The sequence below is a fragment of the Ostrinia furnacalis genome, unplaced genomic scaffold, assembly GCF_004193835.3.
Source record: "Ostrinia furnacalis isolate ACB-3 unplaced genomic scaffold, ASM419383v2 OfSCF1168, whole genome shotgun sequence".
Taxonomy (NCBI): Eukaryota; Metazoa; Arthropoda; class Insecta; order Lepidoptera; family Crambidae; genus Ostrinia; species Ostrinia furnacalis.
This window is the reverse complement of record NW_021131407.1, coordinates 48,002-70,830: the sequence shown is the minus strand read 5'-3', so window position 1 is coordinate 70,830 and position 22,829 is coordinate 48,002. Positions and strand designations below refer to the sequence as shown.

At 37.9% G+C, this 22,829-nt stretch overlaps 1 protein-coding gene across 2 annotated transcripts in view; it reads right to left on the bottom strand.

The window, feature by feature from the left end:
- The window catches only part of LOC114351634 (uncharacterized), a 54,096-nt gene extending 32,204 nt beyond the window's left edge, over positions 1–21,892 (bottom strand). The window contains exons 1-2 of one of the 2 annotated variants that reach the window (XM_028302912.1): positions 21,844–21,892; positions 728–936 (exon numbers count right to left, since the gene is read on the bottom strand). In XM_028302912.1, coding sequence (XP_028158713.1) covers positions 728–936; positions 21,844–21,850 — 216 coding nt within the window. In that variant the 5' untranslated portion in view covers positions 21,851–21,892. The remainder of the gene's footprint in view (positions 1–727; positions 937–21,843) is intronic. The other variant, XM_028302911.1, reaches the window with a different exon arrangement.
- Positions 21,893–22,829: the final 937 nt, after the last annotated feature.

The window sequence follows — 22,829 nt, the reverse complement described above, 5'->3', positions numbered from 1 at the left end:
TCCATTCCCATGAAACTCCTGTATACCCAGGATTTACAGCTTGATCTTAAATACGGGTAAGACGTAGTGCGGGCAGGCTCTCCACTAGGTGGTCTAAACGATCTGATGAAGGTCGCGGAATGTACCGGGGTGAGGGCAACGCAGGACCGGTCGTTATGGAAATCTTTGGAGGAAGCTTTTTCCAGCAGGGGATATAATTTGGCTGAAACGAACGAATAGCTTGACCGCTAAAAACCCAGTCAGCAGTGTCGCAAAGAGGCGCATCCTATTCCTACACCTTCGGAATCTGGTGGGAAGTGAAAGTCGAAAGGTGGGGGAATTTTAGGTATCATAGACCTAATTAAATTATGCAACGCAAAAGTTTAAAATTAATTAAAGACCTACCTTCACCCTCCACTGTATCAGGATCTCCCTGGTGTCGAAGGCCAGCACAGGCACCACGTCCTCGCACAGGATGGCCAGGTGATGGACGACTAAGCGATCTGATAAAAGTTGCGGGAAGTATACCGGGATGCGGGCAGAGCATGATCGGTCGTTATGGATATCTTTGGGGGAGGCCTTTGTCCAGCAGTAATACCCAACCAGTGAGAACCAAGTCTCTAGGCTGATGCTTGGGTCAACAGTGTCGCAAAAGGGTGCACCTTCAAAAATGGTAAAGAACACATAAAGGCGCATCTTCGGGATCTGGTGAATGGGGGAATCTTAATCTTAAGTATCAAAGACCTACCTTCACCCTCCACTGTATCAGGATCTCCCTGGTGTCGAAGGCCAGCACAGGCACCACGTCCTCGCACAGGATGGCAAGGGTGTTGGACTCCTTGTCCAGCGTGAACCCGGACTCGAAGCCGAGGTACTGCTGCAGAGAGAGCGAGGCCTTGGTCTGCCCGTTCTTCTGCCGTTCTTTCAGGTCTTTGTACAGTTGGATATGGACGCAATCTGTGGAAGAGGGTTTGAGGGTTAGGGTTTTATTCTTCGTACTCTATTAATTCACCTTTAAAGCGGTCATGAATGTTGCTTGAGTTATTATGTCTTTTTAAGTAAAAGATAAACAGTTAAGTATTGTTGATTACAGACATCAGTGAATACGGATACCACTATGATACTTATACGGTTCTTAGGAAGTTGCGAAGTTTTTTCCCAAAATTCTTAGTTGTATTTTTGGTTAGGAAAAATGATTTTTCAAAAATTACATAATACCGTGTGTGAGTCCTTCAATTGTCTTTTTAGGGTTCCGTAGCCAAAATGGCAAAAACGGAACCCTTATAGTTTCGTCCTGTCCGTCTGTCCGTCTGTCCGTCTGTCCGTCTGTCACAGCCGATTTACTCGGAAACTATAAGTACTACAGTGATGAAATTTGATGGGAATATGTGTTGTATGAACCGCTACAAAATTATGACACTAAATAGTAAAAAAAAGAATTGGGGGTGGGGCCCCCCATACATGTAACTGAGGGATGAAAATTTTTTTTCGATGTACATACCCGTGTGGGGTATCAATGGAAAGGTCTTTTAAAATGATATAAAGTTTTCTAAAAAACATTTTTCTTAAAGTGAACGGTTTTTGAGATATCAGCTCTCAAAGTCGTAAAAAGTATGTCCCCCCCCCTCTATTTTTATAACTACGGGGTATAAAATTCTAAAAAAAATAGAGGTGATGCATGCTAATTAACTCTTTCAACGATTTTTGGTTTGATCAAAGTATCTCTTATAGTTTTTGAGATAGGTTGATTTAACTGTTGCTGCTACGGAACCCTTTGTGCGCGAGCCCGACTCGCACTTGGCCGGTTTTTTTCTAATTCGGATTTCACTTGATACCTTCATTCTAGCTACCTAGATAAAGGTACCTAGATTATGGTAGACGATGAAACTTGTATGGTGTAATTTTCATACATTTTTAGCCTAACTTCTATCTTATTCCTCTCATAAATCTTACGGCAACTGGTAGTTCGTATACAAACACAATAGAACAGTAGAACTACATGCCACTCATATTAAACGAGATTCCTAAGAAATTCTTTAATAAACTGACAAATCCCAGAATTGAAAGTAAAACACAAAGCAAAAGGAATACAAAACAGCTCGGAGTTCATTAAAGGCCCAACAGACGTCGCTTGAAATGGGACTTTTCTACAAAACCATATTCTTAAACCGACTCTATCCATCTTTTTCTCTCATCACCGCATCTTAATACGACAGAGAGAGACAGAAAGAATCGAATATGTCGAAATTTGTCGTGGAATAAGGATTCGGATTGTAATAAAAATTTTTCGTCGTGAAATATTGGCGAGGTAGGTACGATATCGTGAAATTTTCCAGATTCCTCTTATTTCCTAGCTCGATGTATTACGGCTAACACAATGCATAATGAAATAAGGCACTGGTTTTCAATATGTTTAATTGCTTTCTTTGCCAGTAGTCTTTATAAACACGAAAGAAATTTCGAAATTTTAGAAAAAACGTTGTATTACGTGTAGTGACGTTTTTACCAGTACAAAGACTGGTGGTATGTGGTTTAAAGTAAACATTGGCTACTTATCAAATCAAATGTTTTATTCAGTTCTTAAGCCCTTTCCAGATTACTTGTTCACGTCCCAAATAAAGCTTGCCCTACCACTACTTCGTGACAACATGGGTTGGTGCTGTGAAGAAGTGGTAGAAGAAACTCAGTCACCTTTGTCTGATAAAAACCTAAAGCCTGTCACTGAGTAGTTTGTTACATATTGTTTTACCCTCTTAAATACATTTTTTATTTGATAAACTAGTTTTCCGCCCGCGGCTTCGCCCGCGTAGAATTTTGTCTGTCACAGAAAAACTTGATAGCGCGCCTCTGTTTCAAAAACCGGGATAAAAACTATCCTATATCCGTTCCCGGGACTCAAACTATCTCTATGCCAAATTTCATCAAAATCGGTTCAGTGATTTAGGCGTGAAAGCAAGACAGACAGAGTTACTTTCCCATTTATAATATTAGTATAGATAGATAGTATAGATTAAAGCACAATATCTCGTAATTTCCTTAAAAGACTTCGCTTCATTTTGCCACGGCCATGGAAATCTTTTGTCGTAAAACGGGAACAACTACTGACTAGAGTCCAATCAAGTGAGCACAAGTCGGCTTCTTTAGGAGACAAAACGTCTGGTATTGTTAACGAGGGAGGCGAGTAGGGTGACCAGGCCTCTCAGGACGTTTCTTTTACTTATTTATCTATGATAATAATACCTTTCGAGTTTTTAGATAGCAATGGGCTTGATTGAAAGCGTTAGCCTGTTCTTATGAGTTCCTATAATAACACTTGAGAGTTGATTGAATTGATGCTAAATCGAAAGAGTCATGAATTACTATTTAATTTTAAAGGTTGAATTCTTTATTAGTTTTTTTTATATTTAACAAACTATTAGTTCTACAATTACAAATACCTTTTTTTCTCTCCCTCGCTATTGAATAAGTGTGTTGTTGACACTTATTAAGAACTTAGAGAGCAATGTCTCCGTTCACCATTCTGTCTATCTCGTCTTTAGATACATTCAACAAGTCTTTGGTTACCAGATACCATTCTAAGCCTATTCACGAGAAACTCGAGAAAAACGGAAAGATCAGTTGTATGCAGAAATCGCTCATCGCTTTCATTTTATTTTCATTTTCTTGATTTAAAGAAATTTTGCAAATAAAGAAATGTTGACTTTAACTTTGAGTTATTTACTACTTTAAAATAAGCGTCTTTTCATTTTAGAAAAAGCACAACTAACATTCTAGTGTGGTCACCCTGCGCCGGGAGGTAGGTTCCGCTTTGCGCCGCCCGAGCTACCCTTTCGGGCTGATGAGCTGCGGTAATGAGCCGCTCAGGCGACCTTGACTTCATTTGATGCCTTTGTGGCGAATTCAGTTTGTAAACGTGAAGAAAATGACGTTTTGCTGATTGGAAGACAATGGGGCTGATTTGAGTCGATTTTGTTATTATTTTCGTATACGTACAGAACATGGTATCACAGGCGGTGTATTACAAAAAAATGCAGTCGACTAGTTTGCACTGACTGTCGGCCGTAACGTCGTTCTTAAACTGAGTGAGTCAGACATAAGGTTTTTTTTAGTTTGAGCTGGACTGACATTATTCACTTTTATTATTGATCTCATAAACATGTTCATATTGATGTTCAACCAATAACAGGCTACAATCAATGCTTAGAATTTAATCAAGTTTTGAACTTTTTCAGACTATAAACTTAGATATGTTATCATTTTGTATTTACCTGAAAATACAATCCTGAACTTCCAATAAATAAGTAAATCGAAAATCATGAAAAGTTTGCATTCGACGGTGAAATTATGAAGCACAAATCTGTTCTTACATTCTAGCTAGATTAAGGCTAAAAGAATAACTTTTTTTAGCAGTAATGAAAGAAAGAAAGAAAGAAAGAAAAAACATTTATTAATGCTATAATAACTTCTCCCATCCCGTAAGTCCTTAACTGTAGTCCTACCTTTTCAGTTACTAAGGCTTCCTCAAAGCGCGCTGCGCTTTGTACCACTTGATATCACCCATTCGGAACTAATGAGCTAGAAGGAACGCGCTTTGAGAGACTTTTTAAATGACCTTGGGATAAGGACGTCCTTTAAAAAAAGTTTTTTATTAAAAACTCCAGTAATATTAACAACATTTGGAATCAGGTCAGAGATTTTTTAGGCTGTATGAATGAAAGAAGGAGCATGAAATAATTCGGTTTGTTTTTGTTTCTGAGCAATGTTGATTGGTTATGTGAAGATTGGTTAATTAAAGTACGACGTATTTTTTAGATAAATATGAATAAGGACATCATAGAACGAAAAAACACTACATTATTCAAAGCGGAATTTAAAAAAGGAAATATCTACGTCACTAGATGTAGTTGTCATCAAACTGCTCGGCATTAGCTTATTTCGGAAGCACGACACGTTTTAATAAGGACCCAAGTAGAACGCATTTAGTAATTACTAAGCCACCCTCGAGCTATAATGTGCTTTATGTCCTTGAGCATTAAATCCAAATTTGACTCCACCCTCCCATGTGAATGACATTCAGTATTTCACCTATTATCTCATGAGCTTCGGCGTGGTAGACCGCAAGGCGTTTTGATCTTTGAATTTGGAGATGTAAGGACGAATTTCCTTTGTCGTCGAAGACAAAGGGCACATGACAGATTCCACTACATCAAAATCGAGTGTTCCATTTTGAAATTAATTCGGAACCGTTTTCTAATTGGCGCGACGTGACTGGGCTGTGTTCGAATCTAATCAGAATGTTTGAATTCGAATTCTAATTTGTGTTTCGAACGGTTGTGATTGTTGCCAGTAAGTTTCTATAGTTGAATTGATTACGTTTACTATCTAAATAATTACTATAAATTGATGTGAAGCGAGGACGAAAGGAATTACAGATTAGAGATTAATACATATTATAACATGGAACTCAGATACAGATTAATAATGTTAGCTTGAGTCGTCAAAGATTGACATTTTACAGCAACGAGAAGACCCATTTACTTTGTAAAATATTGAATAGACTTAACAATTTAGGTGAGCACAGATTTTTATAAAAATAAATCAAATATTAAACTGTTACAAATTCTTGCACGGCTTCTTGGACGAAAAGTTAAGTGTACTCGTATATCATCTATGTTTAGCAGTTTTGTTTTGGTTTCTAAAATTTGTGTTTATTCGAATAATAATGTGTAATTCAATAATGATAAGTTGTAGGCAAATGAAACAAAACAGTGCAACATCTAGTTTTTTCTCAAGAAGCCCGTGTGAGGCAAGACTGATCTCTACTGAAACAAGGGAAAGCAAGCAGACCGTGCAAAGTTATTACAATAGATAAGTTCTAGACAAGATATCCTTGTAGCAGGTCGTGACTGAACAATCTGATAGCTGCGAATGCTGGCAACTGGGTCAGCGCTGCGACGGTTTTTACGAAAATTGCTTTGCTTTTAGTCGAATGGTAGGTATGTTACATACCTACTTATGTTTGAAATTCTATATGCTAATGCCGAATTAATCGTAACTTTTACAATACCAGTGTTTTTAGTATGGATTTTGATAGATTTTTGATGTTTGTTAAATAAAGTAAGGTGGTGCAACTGAGCCGTAATTTCTAATATTCCTAACGTAATTAAATTTATAAAATATACGTTAAGCTAATAAATATTCAATGATACAAGATGCGGAAAAGATTTTCTAATTTAGATTAGTACCTAGTTACGTAAATCTTGAATTGGGAATTCATTTTCCACTTATCAACTTTGATTTTTGTAATAAGTTTTCTCTGTTTCTACAATAATGTATAATAAATTAGTAAGCCTCAGTTGCACGACTCTGACTGTAATCGTAAAATAACCAGTGTTTTTGTATTGAGTTCGGCAGATTTTTGACGTTTGTTATATAGTTAAAGTAAGATGGTGCAAGAGTTTGAAGTCAAATCAAATCAATGTATTCAGGTCTCATTATCGAATGCAAACACAGTATTCGCTATCCCACGTACATATTTCCCGCGCCCGGAAAGGCCTTACGTTTCATAAAATACAATAAAACCCCCCACCTATGTCAATTCACCTAAATCTCTTGCTGACGTTGCACCTCAGTCCCTCGGTAAACGGGGAGAAACATACGGGGTCATAGTTCAGACGGCTGCGAAAACATAATTAAAGAAATGGCTGATTTGAAGGAGCTGGATGCAGGCCGCTACCAACCGGTCAATATGTAAATCATTATAAGATTTTAAACTTTCGCGTTCCATTTCAACTAAAATAGTAAGACACGGGTCTTAAAGCGACGTTTATTAATGAGTTACATTATGTACTCACGGCTTGACGTTTCGGCTGCTATGTTTATGGAAATCATTGTCGGGGCCTATGTTTAGCAGTGGACGTCCTGTGGCTGAAATATGACGATGGCTGATTGGTTGCTATTATTTGTAAGCTTCTAGATATTTGGACAAACTGGTTAATATTCGGATACCGTTTTGATTTTCCTGGAGCTGTAGACTTTTAACATCATTGTTGTGTTCCGGCAATTCGAGATGAGATAGGTAATTCCACTGTGATTGAGAAATTCCGGGTGAAGCTCACTTTCAGCTTCGGCCTGATCACTTTCCATCAGGGTAGATGCAGGCCAAGAACTTTCTCGAAAAAAAGTTTCCGCCTCAATTTTCCTCCCCTATGTTCGTATTCCTTCATGCGCGGGTAACGTACTAGTTCCCAAATGGGCCAGGATCGTGAATAAGTAACGCAAAGGCCCGGCAACTGAGAGATCGAGTTAACTTTTTGTTTGTATCTAACTCTGATACACCTGCGTTTTGGCAACGTTCTGGACTTAGATTAATAAAACCTAGATAGATAGTCAGTGCACGAAAGGTGAGGCAGTTTTTAGGGAGCCGGCAAGGCTTACCCGTAAACGTCACATGAACTGTCAAAGTGTTAAATTGGTAAACATGTCCGACGACTTTTAATTAATTAAGACGGTTTGTGCTGTGAAAGTGTGTCTAAATACATCAGAAAAACGAAAGAAAGTGACCAGTGTTACATTTCATAAGTAAGTACTACGATTCGACGCGTATTTTGCTTGAATTTGGCTTTCAAAAATTAAATACGGGAATGATACCAGTAACAAGAAAATTTATTTCCCAATTGTTCGCCGTACAAATACACTTCCTTTTTTATGAAATCGAGACTTTTAAGTCGATTTATCTTATTGTTATTAGGTATGTCCTTTGAATTAAATAAATAAGTAAGTACATGATGCGTTTTGTTTTTGTTAATTTTAAAATAATTAAAAACGTATTAAAAATTTCCCTACTTTCGGGAAAATCGCCTATACTGTCTACACTCCCCAACAAAATTGACACTAATGACATAAGATTTTTGCCTCACTCTTGACGAAGCGTTTGTATGAAAACTATCCATCTAGGTTTTATTAATCTAAGGTTCTGGATAAAATGGTTTTTAACCCGGCTTGATTGATGTATGCCCAGAAAAACAAAAATGAAACAAAGGAACTCTTAGCTCCCAGATTCATAATGTACAACGTGAATGTAGGTGTTAGTGATGTTTCACAGTATTCAAATATCGATAACAATAGATCTGTATATCGACTGCTTGAAAACGGACGGTAGATTTGATTGTTTAGACTAGTAAGTCGACACAATACAGTCGTATCTTTTGTATCTTTTCTGTGTTCCTGAAAGTTGAGATCATGTATGATTTAGTGTGACCATTTTTTACATTCTTTACTATCAATAGAAGAACCTCACTAGTCGGGTTTCATTGGCCGCCAAACTGTAAGTATCCTAGCTACAAGGCTTGCAGTGGTGGCAGCGAGAGATGGAATTAGTCTCCTTATCGATAAAAACACATATTGTATAATTCGGCATCACTAGCCAGTGTTGTACCGTCACGTACAACCTGAATGAACGCTCAACTGAATTAGACAAATGAGCTTTGTATTTATGATATTGGGGTTGCAAAGGTTACCTTTTACACGCGTGACGTCATAAATGATGCAAGGCTTCAGGGCACGAAGGGTATTTTCAGACGACTCGGCAGTTGAAAGTTTTGAAGGGTAAAATGTGGTGAAAGAATACGTAAGATTATTTTTAGTTTAGTCAGGATTTTGGCCATTACTACTGCAAAGGTAGGTCTATGCCCACCATATGCCTAAAAACCCTCCGTAAAAAAGGGTAATTGCTGATTTGATTCGCAATCAAACGCGTGCGTGACACAATGTTGCCTTTAAAAGTCAATTGCAGCATCAACAATTCTGGTTTTGCTTAATATTAAAAAAACTTGTCAAGAGTATTATGTGACATTTCTTTTATCCTGTTCTATGCAACTTACGGGCGTGGAGAGAGGAAGGTATGGGGTTAATGCACTTTGTTTTCCTTCTCAAGGAGAGAGAAATAAAAATTGAAACGTTCTCGTGGTTGTTTCGACACGTCATCGCCTGTCGTCTTAACAACAATGTAAAAAAATAAAGAAGTCTCGCTCAACACTTTCAATGATTCCTTTGCCACCGCGATCTAATTAGAGACAGCGCCATCTAGTTTCTTAAAAGAGATTCTTGCGGTCTGCATATTTAGCAGTATTGGATACATATTCATTAGTTTTGTCTGATAAGATCGCATAAGATCATGCATGGTAGTTGATCCTGTCAAAATCCCAAACATTCTGTGATGGCACTACTGGGTATACCTTTATTGTAGTCTTAACATTCACAAATAAGGAAGAAACTGGAAGAAACAAGGCATTTCAAAGGGGAAACTTTGTACGACGTTTCATTAAAATTAATAGAGGGGAGGTTTTATAGGGCGTGTGCTATTGAGAAAAAAATTAAAGCTTATAATATTTTTGGGACCAACATCAGCCCCCGTTTTTTTAGAAAGAATAACAATTTTTTGCATATTTTATGTATCGTAGACTGAAACGAAAAACTCCATAGGACACACTTAAAACCCAATAAAGTGAAGGATGTGACACAGGCCACATACCGAGCAAGACATGACATAATATCTCAACAAACATACTAGGTACTCAATGTTCCAGCATGGCAACAGATTGTAGTGAAAAAGAGAATAAAAAAATATATTTTATTTAAGTAAGTTATTTTTAAATTACTTTTAAGCTGTTACTTAACTATAGTTTCTCGATTGTAGTAGTTACTGAGTGTGAGCCGGATTTAAAATAATGGATATGAAAAAACACCCGTTGCTTGAGCGTAAGTGAAATATCCTTATACTTCTTCGTGATATACCTACAACTCACCGGAGAGGAAATCGTGACTTATCTATTCACAAATCATTATATCGACACACAAAAGATTTATTTATCGTCTTTTCGAATTTCAGTATAACACCAAATCGGGAAACCACAACCAATGAAGGGGCCACGAACGTGTGGATAATGGCGTGACGTCACGCATTACGTCACTTAACATTTGGACGTCAAAGGCAAACAAAAGCTAATTATGGCTGCGGAAGCTGACCTGACCTTTCTGGAACCTGACCGGTCTACTTTCTCCTCACGGATACCAGCAATGGGAGTACCCTGGGGCAATGAATACTGATCAGGGATAGGACGGTAAAGAAATCGACATAGGTACTAGATAGTGGATAGTCAGCGTTAGTAACTTACATTATAAACTACTAGCTTTCCGCCCGCGGCTTCGCCCGCGTGGAATTTTTCGGTTTTTTATATAACCTATGACACTCAGCAATAATGTGGCTTTCTATTGGTGAAAGAATTTTTAAAATCGGTTCAGCAGATCCCGAGAATACCCCTTACAATTTAACAAATATACAAACACACAAACTTTACCTCTTTATAATATTAGTATAGATGTACTAAGTTAAATCGACATACTAATAAGGTCTGTAAAACGCTCATAACTCTTTTCAATCTAAGAGTACGATAGATTCTACGTTGTGATTAGTCCAAATATTGAAAATCAGACGAATCTACGCTTGAAAATTAATCAATTTTTCAATTTATTTCTGTAAAAAGGATACGGTCTAGTCAACGTAAGTAAGACGGTGGCATTTTCTGTAATTGTAAAGGGCGAACAGTTTTACTGAAAATAAAGCAATTTGGTTACACTATACATCTCATATCGAAACCAAACCAAAATATTGTCTGATAGTAAAGTTCCAAACAGGCTATCAGCAGGGCCGGATTAAGCATCTCGGGGCCCCTAGGCACAGCTCCTTATGGGCCCCCCCTTTTTCATACCACAAAAACGCAATTTGGAAATGTTTACTGTCTACATTACGAAATAGAATGAAGGTACCATCATCATCAACAACAGACTTCAGTCATCACATTGCAAAGGTATACCTACGCCTTCCTTCAAGTGAAAAGACTTTCGCCACAATCTACAGGACGAAGTATCGGAGTCATTTAAAAATGAAACAAAGAATAGGAAAATCTTGCATATTTTTATGAAACCAACATAAACATTAAAACATTAAAATGTACATTATACAGGGTGTTAGGTAAATGGGTATATAAGCCGACACTAGCCTATGTTAACATATGCATATAAATGGTATGGTGAAGTCAGAAAACTGATATCATCATTTTAATTATTTAAAATTTCATACAAATCAGATTTTATAAAATGTATTTTGTATGAACATTTAAAAAAATAAAATGGTAATATCAAATTTCTGACTTCACCATACCTACCATTTATATGCATAATATGTTAACATGGGCTAGTGTCGGCTCATTACCCATTTAACTAACACCCTGTAGTCATGTAAACCAAAGCAGTAATGCCAACTAGGCCTGTAAAATAAGACATGGAAATAATTGCTACAAAAGGTTTTATTGTTTTAACTAGCTTTTGCCCGCGGCGTCACCCGCGTGAAATTTTGTTTGTCACAGATCGTCATAAATTATAGCCTATATGTTAATCTGGGTTAAAAACAATAATACTTTAAAGTTTCATAAAAATCCGTTCAGTAGTTTTTGCGTGAAAGAGTAACAAACATCCAGACATCCAAACTTTCGCATTTATAATTATTATGTAGTATGTAGTACTCGTAGGATAGCTTCATTTGTTGCTTTTTAAGACTATCCTAGGTTTTCGACTTCGACGGAGTTGTGCTTAAGTGGTGGGGCCCCCCGAAAGGGGCATTTTTGCGGTTCTACGGATATACCGTGTAAAGGACTTGCATTTTCGAAAACTGATCTTCATAACGATTGAAGGGCATTTAATTCTGCATTGAATAATACCAAATTCATATATTTTGGACAAACCGTTCTCGTGCCTATCTTCGACAAAGTAGAAAACATACGTAGGTATAATGACCCGTTAAATGGCTCGTCACCCGCAAGTTCCAAAGCCTTGAAAAGGGCCACCTTAACCAGCATATTCCTGTCAAACCTCGCGAGTTGGATTCGTCTATCCTTATTCATCCCAGCCGTTCCTTTACCACGGTTGCTGCACCTCTTCCTTGCACTCTTTTGAACGACTCTGTGTTATCTACTGTGGCTGCCCCTCTTCCTTGCACCCTCCTGCACGAATGCGTCGCCAAGTCTTACAGCTGGTCCAAGGTTCGATTCCAAAAATCAACAACAACAGGTTCATATTAAAACGCTGAAGAGTTTGTTTGTTAGTTTGTTTGAACGCGCTAATCTCAGAAACTACTGATTTGATTTAAATAATTATTTTTGTGTGGAATAGCTCGTAAATTGAGGAAGGCTTAGGACATATACGATCACGCTACGACTAATAGGGACGAAGCAGTAAAGAAAATTGTTGCAAGCACGGGAAATGGTATTCAAACCATTTTCACGCGTACGAAGTTGATTTTGTGGCGTCGAACCTCGGACCAGGCGTATGGCTAGTCAACGCAGTCGTGTAGTAGGGTGCAAGGAAGAGGGGCAGCCATAGTAGATAACACAGTCGTACAGAAGAGTACAGAGAAGAAGTGCAGCAACCGTAGTTAAGGATGAAGGAGGAACAAGGATAGGTAAATCCAACTCGTGAAGCTTGACAGGGATACGCTGGTTAAGGCGGCCCTTTTCAAGATTTGGGACCCTGTGGGTTACGAGCCATTGGACGTAGAGAGGGTCATTATTTTATTTTATTTTTATTTTATTTTATTTAGGAACCAACGGCGTTACAATGAATAAATCTTAAAGTAACTTAACTATAAGTATGGCTAATTATAGGTTTCCCTGGAATACCTATCCTTAAAGTAAATCTACCGTTCGGATTACCGAGACGCAAACTCCAAAAGATGAAAACTAGAACATTACAAATAACTTACTTACATAATATTATTATGAGAATACATTTTGACACCCTATAAAGTTGAGCCACATTTTTAATTAATTATACTAATATTTTTTGCTTTGTCGAAGACAAGCAAGCACGAAAACAGTTTGTCAAAAACATATGAATTTGGTCTTATTCAACGCAGGATTGAATGTCTTTCCACCGTCATGAAAATCAGTTTTCGATAAAGTACAAAAAAAAGTTGTAAGTCCTTTACTCGGTGTAACAGAAAAACCGCAAAAATGGCCCTTTCGAGGGGCCCCACCACTTAAGCACAACTCCGCCGAAGTCGAAAACTTAGGATAGTATTAATGGGCAACAAATGAAGCCATTAAAACAATAAAATCTTTTGTAGGAATTATTTCCTATTTAAAATCGAATTCTACTGGTTACGAAAATGAATTAAGTTCCACAATATCGAAATACCTATTATGACGATTGAATGTGTAAACCAAAATAAGGCGAAGTTTTGAGGTGGTTTGAGTTTTGTTGCATAAAAATAATCTTTAACACGTGTTCTTTTTTTTTTCATTTTTTAATCGCGAGTGCTGGGCCCCTGGTCATAGTGGGCCCCTAGGCACTGGCCTAAAGTGCCTTATGGATAATACGGCACTGGCTATCAGGGACTTCAGAAAGTGATAAAACATCGTCACAAAGGATGTCATAATCGACGCACTCTCTCTCGATAGAACTTGCAAATTCTATTGTTTTCCTGCAAGTGCGAGGAATCCCTTTACTTATCATGGAGCTTTGTGAAATTATTTATTTGTCCCTGCGACGTGACGCCCGACAGGTGGTCTTGTCTCTGACAAAGCATTTGTTGCGGGGTCGACAAGGACAGCCAGCTTGTAAATAAGCTATCGTAGGATATTGAAAGGAGATGATTTTGTAGTTTAATCGAACGAAAAATAGGTTAATTTGTAATAGGTATTCATCATTTCAGGCACAAGTCATCCACTGCTGAACATAGGTTTCCCCCAAGGTTGTTTGTAGCGGCCTGCATCCAGAGCCTTCCTCGTCAGTCCACTTTGCTTCGACTTGCGGGCTATACACGAACAAAATCGATGCTTTTTTGTTTCAAAAACATTGATAAATCGATGCTGATTTTGGTCGTCGAAAAAAAATTCTTGGTGGCCAGTGTCGCGCGGCCAAAGAGGCGACCTTGTGTGGCTGCAACAACCTGAGTATACCTCTTCAAAAGTGGACATCTTTTGAGTGGAATGATAGTAACAATACCACAGAATAATCATAAGTACTACGTACAGAAGTTTTACTTTGCGAAGGTATTAAAAAAATATATGCTCAATGTCATTAACAATATGGTGTAATTTAGCCTGTCTCAAGAGTCAAGCACCATTTTGCTGACAAACATCAGTGATCGGCACTGCGCCGAAGCTATAGGGCTGACTTCGGTAAAATGATGTGTCGTGAGGTGCCAAACTGCAGAAAATGGCGGAGGAAATACATGATTTAGCATGAATTATCATGAATAATATTAACTACTTATACCTCTCAGTGTCTTGAGGCAACTTAAAAAAGTACATTCTGTGTTTATATTATTATTTAGGCAGTTAAATACTGCACAGTATTTAGTACACCATTTTCTTTAGTTCCTTCCATCATACACAAGAATACGCGTGCGTGAGTCAATGTTCGCTCGTATGTCAGGCCTTGTCGAATAGTATCCTGTAGGTGGGCCATCGTGCGTGTTTTGTTTTCGATGTAAACTCGCGGAGATGAACAGGCCTGACGATACTTCCAAAAGGCATCACTGGCTGTTCTACCCAGCTACTCTACTGCGTACAAGCCAACCCCCTCCGGGCGCGTTTGATATTTTTCTCTCGTTACGACCCAATTTGCGACAACATCTAGTTTTCGTCTGTCTTTGTGAGTTCTATCGAGTTATCGAGTTTCTATACGTTCTCGAGATTCCTTTTATTGTGCCGATAAGGTGATTTTGTTGAAGTGTTACTGTTAGAGCTGTAGGTTAAATCGGTATTTTGTATTGTTGCGAGAAAATGATAAAAACTCTGCGAATTGATCGGAAAAATTTTGCAATTGTTTGCCAGATTAACAAAATGTTGCCATAGTAGAAATATTATAAAAGCTTAGCTTTTTGGATCGGTTATTGAGATAAATGAATAGGCAATGGTTAATCATAAGAGGCTGAACGATAGAATGCTTTGACTACATGGTTATGTATTTTTTGTAAAACATTAAGTTTGTAATTTTTTTTTATGCATAACAAGGCAGGTATTTGACCACAATCGCACCTGATGTTAAGATTTGTCTTTAAATAACGGCACATCAAGGTAAACACAGTGGTACTTCATCTAGATTCTAGATGCACGTATACCTAGGTAGGTACTCGTAGTTGCGTGTTCTTGTCTGTACTATAAGTAAGTGTAAAAAATGTGTTCTGACGGCTTGCAAAAAATAAACATAAAACATAATATTGATAGCAAGAAACAATAAGAGCAGTTCACCAATCGCACTACAATCACAGAGCCCGTATGGGAAACCTGTGGCACGGCCTGTGGTTATCGCGTTGACAGCGCGTCACGCCACAACCGCCATTTCGGATTGGAACGCGAATTTTTTTAATTTCACCGATGACTTCTTTGCATGACATGAATGAACACAGTTGACAGATTCCCAACCTGTATGGCCAGCGTGGGGAGTGTAGGCCAAATACATTTGCCTCGGGTTAAAGACGGTCGTACTCCTGTTTAGGGGTGCGTAAACCAATACGTTTCGTTCGAAGTCACGTTATTTCTTACCAATTTCAAAATTAATATGAATGAACGAACATTATTATTAAAATCCCATAGAAAATGGCGGTTCTCCATCTATACAGGGTGTTAGGTAAATGGGTATATGAGCCGACACTAGCCCATGTTAACATGGTCATATAAATGGTATGGTGAAGTCAGAAAATTGATATCTTCATTTTAACTATTTTAATTTTCATACAAATCGGATTTTGTAAAATTTATTTTGTATTATTGTAAGATTGGCGACGAATAATAGCCTGTACACGCTAGGCCAGGAAAATGTAACAGACAGACATAATATGTGATAGTATAGTTCGCCTATGCCCTGGATATCACGATGATGGAGGGCGTGACGTCATCACTTCTATTGGCGGTTGGTTCGAGCGAAGATCAATTAGAGCGAAACCGGCCACCCACTGAGACCGACCTAGGTCTGTTATTACGTCATTGTATTATAATTTTGTAGCTTAAAGTTTTTTATCAAATTAAGGAACTTTAGATTCAGGAACTTCAGTTTATTCTAAACTAGCTTTGGAATTTTGTCTGTCACAGAAAAACTTTATCGCGCGCTAAAACTAATCTTATGTCCTTTCCCAGGACTCTATACCAAATTTCATCAAAATCGGTTCAGTGGTTTAGGCGTGAAAGCAAGACAGACAGAATTACTTTCGCATTTATAATATTATTAGTATAGATAGGTAACTCTCTCAGTCAGTAAGTATTGTTAATTTAAAGATTCGCGGGACCTAGAAATATCGCGACTTAGAAGCGCTACAGTCGCGCAACAAAAACGCCTATTTATTTATTTATTTAATTGAAATTTCCTATAAGCTATAAGTGGAAGCGCTCTTAATTGTTGTCAAAAATTTGTCGAAATGAAGCCGAAATTAGCAGATTGTCTCTTCCAAGGGCCGATGGGCAATACTTACCGTCGGGAACTGTAATTCGTTGTTTCTACACTATAATAAGTGCCACTATTTTTAATTAACTTTTCGTAAATTATGTGTGAATGTGAAATTGTGAATTAATTTGATCCACGAAATGTTTTGATTGGGTGAAATTCTTTAGCAAACATTAATTTGAGAGCTGTGAATGTAATCATACATTTTAATTGTATCGTCGGGCTGATTGAAGTGTGTTGTCGGCTCATAAAGTGTGTCATCAACTTGATTTGATGATTGATTGAGATTTGCTACTGAAATGCTTAGTTGTTGGTTTTGTAGAGTTGTCAGAGGTCGCAGGTTCTATCCATTTACAAAAAAAGTATTCAAGTATTTTTACTTATTTTATGAGGACGACTTACTTTCGTTGTGTGTTCAAATTACAATTATTTGTTGAATGTGAAATAGTTATATTATGCATGAGTAAACTGACAAACTTCCCTGCTTAGTGGGTTTTTATGTGATTTTACAGGGAATAGAGATTTGTTTGGATAACATGTAATTTTTCAGTAAAAGGATCGGAAGAGAATACACATTTTGCAACAATCATTTATAAAAAAATGCTTAGTCGTTTGTAACACCCAATACATCGATTAGTTTTCATCAGTTTCATTTTTTTTTCAGTTGTAACAGGTTCTCCTGCAAATCGCAATGTTGTTGCCAAACTCACGAAGTATTGATACAAATTAATATGAAACTCGAAGTAAGCTAATTAAAGTGCAAACCGCATCAGAAGTTGCCTCTGTTTGCCTCATTAAATATGCACACCGTGGCCATATTTGCGAAACTCCGCAACTCATCCGCCACATCCTACTTGTTGGGGCTGACTTCGCATGGCCATAGAGACCGGTCGCTACGTGCTGATAGCATTTGAGGGCAGTCGCTATCAATGATACAATCGCTTCACAAGTACAAATAGTAAATAAGTGCGTGTGTGACAGTGTGACGAAGTACACTATTATTCTGTGGTGTGTGTGTATGTTTTATGAACTTGTAGGAAGTATAATTTATTTATTGTTCTTTTTTATAATACACAGACAACTGCGCTTGTCATTAAGACAAGTAATTAGTGAATTTTGTTATGAACAAGAGAGCTTTCTTTAAATTGCATACTAAGGCTGAGTTGCACCACCTCATTTTAACCGTAAAAATAACAATAACCGGTGCTTTATGTATGGAATTTGATAGATATTTTGTGTTTATCAATGTTAAAGTAAGATGGTGCAACTCAACTTAAGTAGCAAGGTTAATGTCAGGAAAAAAAAAACAGATTTTTTCAATATTAGTTACATAAACAAAACTTAACAGTGCTTTGATGGTTTTAGTCGATTATCACACTGCGTCGAGCTCCGCCGCGGTACGCGGGACGACAGATTTAATCATTGTATGCAAGTACCTCAGTTTGTATAGAAAACACGCGCGGCACAACACACTGACAACGCGTCCGCGCGCGGGATTTTTATATGTAATCACGCGGACCGCGGCGCAGTGTGATAATCGCCTTAGTACCTAAATACAAGACCAATAGTCGCTATGAACAGTATTTAATACCGACTCCAGCATTTCCGTAATAATCCGCGCACCGTATCTCACCGCATCCGAATAAATCCTCGCTAACGACGCGACGCTGCTTCCAAAATAAATAAATTAAGTCTTTGGCAAGTTCGACACTGAGTCAGGGAGAGAACACACGCTATGCATGTGCCTGGTGCCTCGGGCAATGTGTACTACCTTATGGAGATATTAAACCAGGGGTGTTTAAAAACAAGCGAAGCATACTAAAACTTCATTAACCAGTAGAACAGTTGCTTCCAGCTACCAGCGCTGCAGCGATATGCTCTGGGTTTTAATGCATGATACATGCCTGTGCCAACCACTTGTGGTTGTAATTTTGGTTCAAACAAACAATTTAGGTTCTTTTGTTTACTAAACTGTGCACTTTTGTGAGCTAAATATTTTTTCTTTCTTTCTAGAAGGATGACTTTAACCACCAGTAGAGGATCGCTTAACATTTTCGTTTGGAGTTTGGAAATACATGAAGAAATTGAGTAATCGGATTTTGATTTTGACTTTGACTTGTAGTACAAATGTGTCAAGGAAAGCTATCCATATTTGCAGTCTTTAAGTTCCTTAAAAGGGGTCTACAACATGAATAAAATGTCACAATTTGGTTGCTTTACTGTGCAGTTCCTCGCCTGTCTGTCACCGCCTTATTCCTAAACATCGGTGCTAATCTGAAAAGTTGGGATTTATGAGCGCCATCAGATGCGCCATAACGACGCAAGTTGGCTTAGTTTTTGGCGCTAGTTCGAGTGGCTTGTTTATGGCGCCCCTTCGGATACTATTACATTGACTTTTAGACGAACATACAAGTTTGGAGAGCGAAAGTAGCTCAATGATCAATACGGGGTCAATCATCAATACGGATTGATCAACACGGGGTTGATTGGAAAATTGGAAATGATATGATTTAACCGATATAAAATCAAGTGGCTGTGGGCGGGGCACATAGTTCGTAGAGCTGATGGCCGTTAGGGAAGAAAATTTCTCGAGTGGCGACCACGGGCCGGAAGACATAGCGTGGGCAGGCCCCCCACTAAGTGGACCGACGATCTGGTGAAGGTAGCGGGAAGAACCTGGATGCGGGCAGCACAGGACCGGTCGTTGTGTAAATCCTTGGGAACACCTTTGTCCAGCAGTGGACGTCATTTACCTGAAACTCTATACTACTAAAATGTTTTAAATGACTATCGTTAATTATCTTTCGAACACCTGACAATAGGCAATACAAACGGTATAACCATTTGATAGCTTGTTAACACTAACGCCATCCAGCGACAACTGGAGGAGAAACGACACGTCACAGATTAAGCAAGACATACATCGACCGGTGCCGCACAGTTCTTCGGTACTCCGATAGATGGCGCTGTCCTCCATGTATAAAACGCGATGACATAAATTTCGTCTACCTCACTTCATTACTTAACTTATTAAATTTCATTCGATTGCCATTGTAAACGTCAAATAAACGTTATAGTCTAAATTCAAATATAAAATTATTCATTGAGTACGAGTACTACCTATCCCAGCTGAACCTGATCCGCTAGTCTGAGGCGCAAACATAGCTATTATTCCATATCAAGCTATCATTCAAATTCCCATATTTAACACACTTGTACAACGGGTGACCATTGACCATAAACCTTTGGTTCTCAACTAGTCAAAGGAAAAAGCCTGCCCTAAGTAAGTTTGAAAGTTAAAATAGTCTTTTTTTAAAATAAATTTGTCTACAGGGAAAAATGTCGATCAGAATTTTTTATACACGAAAATAAACATATCAGAAAATGCATCTAACAAATCGTTTTTTTTCCTGTATAATTTATTATTGGCACCTATTATCTTATGCCTTGATCAGGGGATCAAGAAAAGGTTTGGAACCTGTATAGGCCAAGAGATGGTCGAACTAATCTGTTTATAGCAATTAACGAGTCAATTAACAACTGATTGGTCTCAAGGAATGTAGATACGGGCCATGGTTAATCCGATTATACCATAGTATATTGTGTGTATAAAAGACGTATAGGAATGTGGTTTTGTTAACGGGCTTAACGTCTTCTCGATTTGAAGTGGTTATTATTTGACTGAATGATGACAAAGAGGTACCAGTGCAAAACCTTGGAATTCTGGAAGAAGCAATAAATTAAACGTAAATACGAACTAAATAACTCCTACTAGGTGGACCGACGATCTGGTAAAGGTCGCGGGAAGAGCCTGGATGCGGGCAGCGCAGGACCGTTCACTATGGAAAACCTTGGTGGGAGGCCTTTGTCCAGCAGTGGACGTCATTTGGCTGAAACGAACGAACTAAACGGTGCGTTTTAAGAATTAACTTTTGAAATAAAATCATTGGTCTAGTCTAGCTAAAGCACCAAGCCCTATTTTGCTTAGGTACCTACGTCACAATCTTAACTCATTGGTTAATCTGCGAAGGTCAGTTGGGCATTCTTCTGGCCGGCGATAAAAATAAGATTTTTGAAGTGTCACGATGACACCTCCCCTCATTCATTCATTTTTTACAAGATTAAATTAAGCGACTATCGATAAGGCCAACAACACACACATCGCATCACTACGACGCATATGGAAATAATAAAACCCAAGCGCAGCCGCGCGAAAACGCATTTCTCCATTTAGACACGTCGGCTACAATCATGGAATGCTGACTGAGCTGTACAACAGTACTGCATGCATTCTGTATTCGTTTTTAGATTTCCAATGGGCTTAGGGTGAAAAATAACTAGAAAACCCAATTGGTTTTGCGTATGCCGACTGAAATGTTTGGTAGTTGGAAAATTCGCATATAGCGATTTGAAAAGTTGCTTACAGCGGTAAAAATGCCGGTTTGGAGTTGGAGAGGGTTGAATCTCATTTATAAATTAAAAAAGATGAAAGATTAAAATACTTGAGAATAATACTTATTATGAGAGTGTATATTATTATAGTAGAGCAGTAGTTAGTGCTAAGTATAGCCATAATTTTATTATTATGTTAAAATTCAAAGTTTATAAGTTATCAAAAATATACAACACCTAGGCTGGGTTGCACCATCTTACTTTAACTTTGACACACATCAAAAATCTGTCAAACTCCATACAGAAAGCATCGATTATTGTTTTTGTTACGGTCAAAGTTAGGTTTGGGCCTAAGGTTCATTGAATGAATAAGGCTCCCTTTATGCTATCAAAAAAGCTTATTGTAACAGAAAAATTACGAACGTTTTTTAACAAATAACATAAAAAAACATGCTCTTGCAAATTCCAAAAGAAAAACAATATCAAGCGCGCAATAGATGAAGACAATTGATAAAACAAATTACGTTTACAAACGCGGTGCGAATTAACGATGTCGTTACCGTTATCGTTACAACGTCCGTTATGATAACGATGCGCGTAATGACAGCTGACAGATGTCACATCGTTAGCAAGGCCACGTGACCAGCGGTAATGGTCACTTGTTGCTGTTGTTAGATTTAATGAGGGCATTTACTATTTCTGTTTTGCTTGTCTTGATTGGAGTGACAATATTTTTTTTATAATAATGGCGTTTTGGACAGGGACTGAATGTTAAACGCATTTTGCTGACCACTTTTTTTGTGTGGGTTAAATAAAATAAAATTGTTGAGCCGCCAGCCATAGCTTAAATGGACCAAAGGCTTATTTAAGTACGTGCCTTCAAAGCTCAGAAATACATATAATTCGTTTTGGATAATCATGTTGAATCCCAAAATCTGCAATACCAAACTTACTTAACTTTTGCCTGCTCACCTGTCATTTTTGATCAAATGTTGTTGTGTAAAAAGTACATCCTTACCTGAAACAAGTAAATAATATTATTAATTAACAAACAACATAACAAGTTAACGATAAATTACATTGTCTTTGTCTTGTACCTACTATTGTAAATCTTATTATTGTGTCAAACTATTTCTATTTCAACTCTACGAATTATTATTTCACTAAATAGCGCACGACAGCTTTTACAGGTTGTTTTTCGCATAATAATACACTGTCTACTTCGCATCAGTTCGCGAAATTTCCCTGGTCCTTCGAGCCGGATAGTCGAACCAATCGGATAAAAAGCGTATTATCTACTGTCTCCCAAGTAATCACATTACTACGCCGCATTAAGCGGCGTCGAAATAACACGAGTGGTGCCACCGGTGAGCATCGTCGCTGCATAATACATGCTTCTGGATTAGGGCTGCCACACGAAATATTTACAATATTAAATGATAAAATCTTTTTTGAAGAAAATTTCAATAGGGTAGAAAATCCTTGATAGGTATGTTACAATTTTCGTGGCAATAGGCTCAGCAATTTTGTAACTAAAGTATAATAAAAATGGTGGGAAGACACAGCGTCGGTAGATCTCCAACCCAGTAGACCTAATGACCTGGTTTTTAATGTTGCTGGATGCAGAAAACTCAGTTTCGTTCACTAAGGCGTTCTATAAGGTATCTATGTCCAGTAAGACTTTTGGAAGCTGCTGATGAGTCTTCACATAAAACTGACGGCTGTCTGGTGTAATACTTTGCTTACCGAACAAATATTAATTTGCTGTTAACTGTTTGTATTTCTAAGGCTGAGTTGCACCACCTAACTTTAACGGTAACTATGACGATAACCGGTGCTTTTTGTATGGAGTTTGACAGATTTTTGACGTTTGTCAAAGTTAAAATAAGATGATGCAACCCACCCTAAATGTTTTCTGTGTATAATTATTATGAGTAGATTTGCTTACTTAGGTAGAG